Source organism: Phragmites australis, chromosome 22, assembly GCF_958298935.1.
Source record: "Phragmites australis chromosome 22, lpPhrAust1.1, whole genome shotgun sequence".
Classification (NCBI taxonomy): Eukaryota; Viridiplantae; Streptophyta; class Magnoliopsida; order Poales; family Poaceae; genus Phragmites; species Phragmites australis.
In genome coordinates this window covers 14,187,456-14,189,032 of record NC_084942.1, presented here as the reverse complement: position 1 = coordinate 14,189,032, position 1,577 = coordinate 14,187,456, and the positions used below count along the sequence as shown (strand labels likewise).

At 44.5% G+C, this 1,577-nt stretch overlaps 1 protein-coding gene across 1 annotated transcript; it reads right to left on the bottom strand.

The window, feature by feature from the left end:
- Nucleotides 1-346: 346 nt before the first annotated feature.
- Nucleotides 347-1,242, bottom strand: LOC133905088 (uncharacterized). The gene has a single exon (XM_062346794.1). The coding sequence runs from the start codon at nucleotides 1,174-1,176 to the stop codon at nucleotides 478-480; it is 699 nt and encodes a 232-aa protein (XP_062202778.1). The 5' UTR covers nucleotides 1,177-1,242; the 3' UTR covers nucleotides 347-477.
- Nucleotides 1,243-1,577: the final 335 nt, after the last annotated feature.

The window sequence follows — 1,577 nt, the reverse complement described above, 5'->3', positions numbered from 1 at the left end:
TTAGAAAATCAAAAAAGAATGATGAGATGGCCTCAAATTTTCACAAAGAAATTAGATTTTTTTGGATAATTGAAGTGCAACTTCTCGACTCTGCACCAATAAAACGTCAAGACGTAGTATGTACACAACCTATCATTTAAAAAATAGACACTCAAATTGAGAGTGTAGATGTACGCATAGTTCACTCATGTTTGAGTCATCTTGATACGAATTTGAGTGTCTACTTAAAAAAAAAAAATAGATGTGTGCATTTTGGACGTCTTGATGTTTTATTGGTACAGAGATCAAAAGTTGTATTTTCATTATCTATAACAAAGAAACTAGATGAACACATAAAATATATGGAAGAACATAGCAAAACTTTGCTCACTTAATTTCAAAATACTTCACTAATTTACACAGATGTAACATTTCTTTTACAAAAGAAACTGCTTCTAATGTTATTAACACCAAAACATCTTATGAAGTACTGCTCGATTAGTAACAGCACACGAGCATCCTTGCCTCTAGCTGCCTCTCCATGTTGAACCTCGCAATGAAGTCCTCCACACGCCGGTTCAGCTCGTCGGCCGGAGGCAGGTCTCTCTCTTCCAGCTCCTCCGCTGCGCACAGTTGTTCCAGCTCTCCACTTACCTCCTCTCCTAGCACTAACCCAAGTTCTCCTCCCTCTTCTTCGACTTCTCCCAGAACTTCATCTACCTCATGTAGAACTAAATGATCACCTTCCTCCTCACACTGATTCATTTGAACACCTTCATTTACTACTGAGGTATCCTGTTCTTCGTCTACTACCATTATTATGTTGTTTTCTTGTTCATGCTTGCTCTCACCAGTGATCGTCGGCCGCAAGGCCTCCGTCACTATTCCTACCTCCTCCTCCTCCTGCCTATCATGTAGCAAGCCGTCGTCCCTTGCAGAAGCGTCATGGGCAGCGTTCAGCGGCTCGCTGCTGCTCTGCGAGAGCTTCGACTCGCTGACGAGGAAGACGACAATGATGTTGGAGAAGACAAAGAGGCACTTCGGTGCGACGACGGCCGAGACGACAGGAGGGAGGGACCTCAGGAAGAAGGTCTTTATGCAAGAATACATGTGGGGCAACCAAGTTACCATGCAGAGTATGGCGAGGGCAGGAAGAGTAGCCTTTATGCAGCTTTGGACTTCCATGCCAAGGCTCATGGCACTTGTAGTGATTCAGCTTGTGTAATCTATATCTGTTCTGAAATGTACAAGAAGTTGGGAAGGCACATATGAGAACATACAGGAAGCTAAGGCAGACATATGGTGTATTTATAGTAGTGGAGGTGTTGCAATTCCTCACCGGTTAAGTTATTCCCTCTTGGAAAATGGTGACCTCTTTTCCGTGTGCTGTTCGTCTGCTTTGGCGAAAGCGATGTTCTTAGGATGTGATGGCTTGTATTCTAGCTTGTTGCATTTAGGCGGTGGGCTCATTGCAAGCTGTCCTGCTGTGGCTACGGCATGCCTCTGGATGTGGCAGCACACCCCTCCAGGAGCACGTAGCAATTGGCTGCCTGCCTGATTTTCATCGTGTAGGGCCCATTTGGCAACGACTCATGATC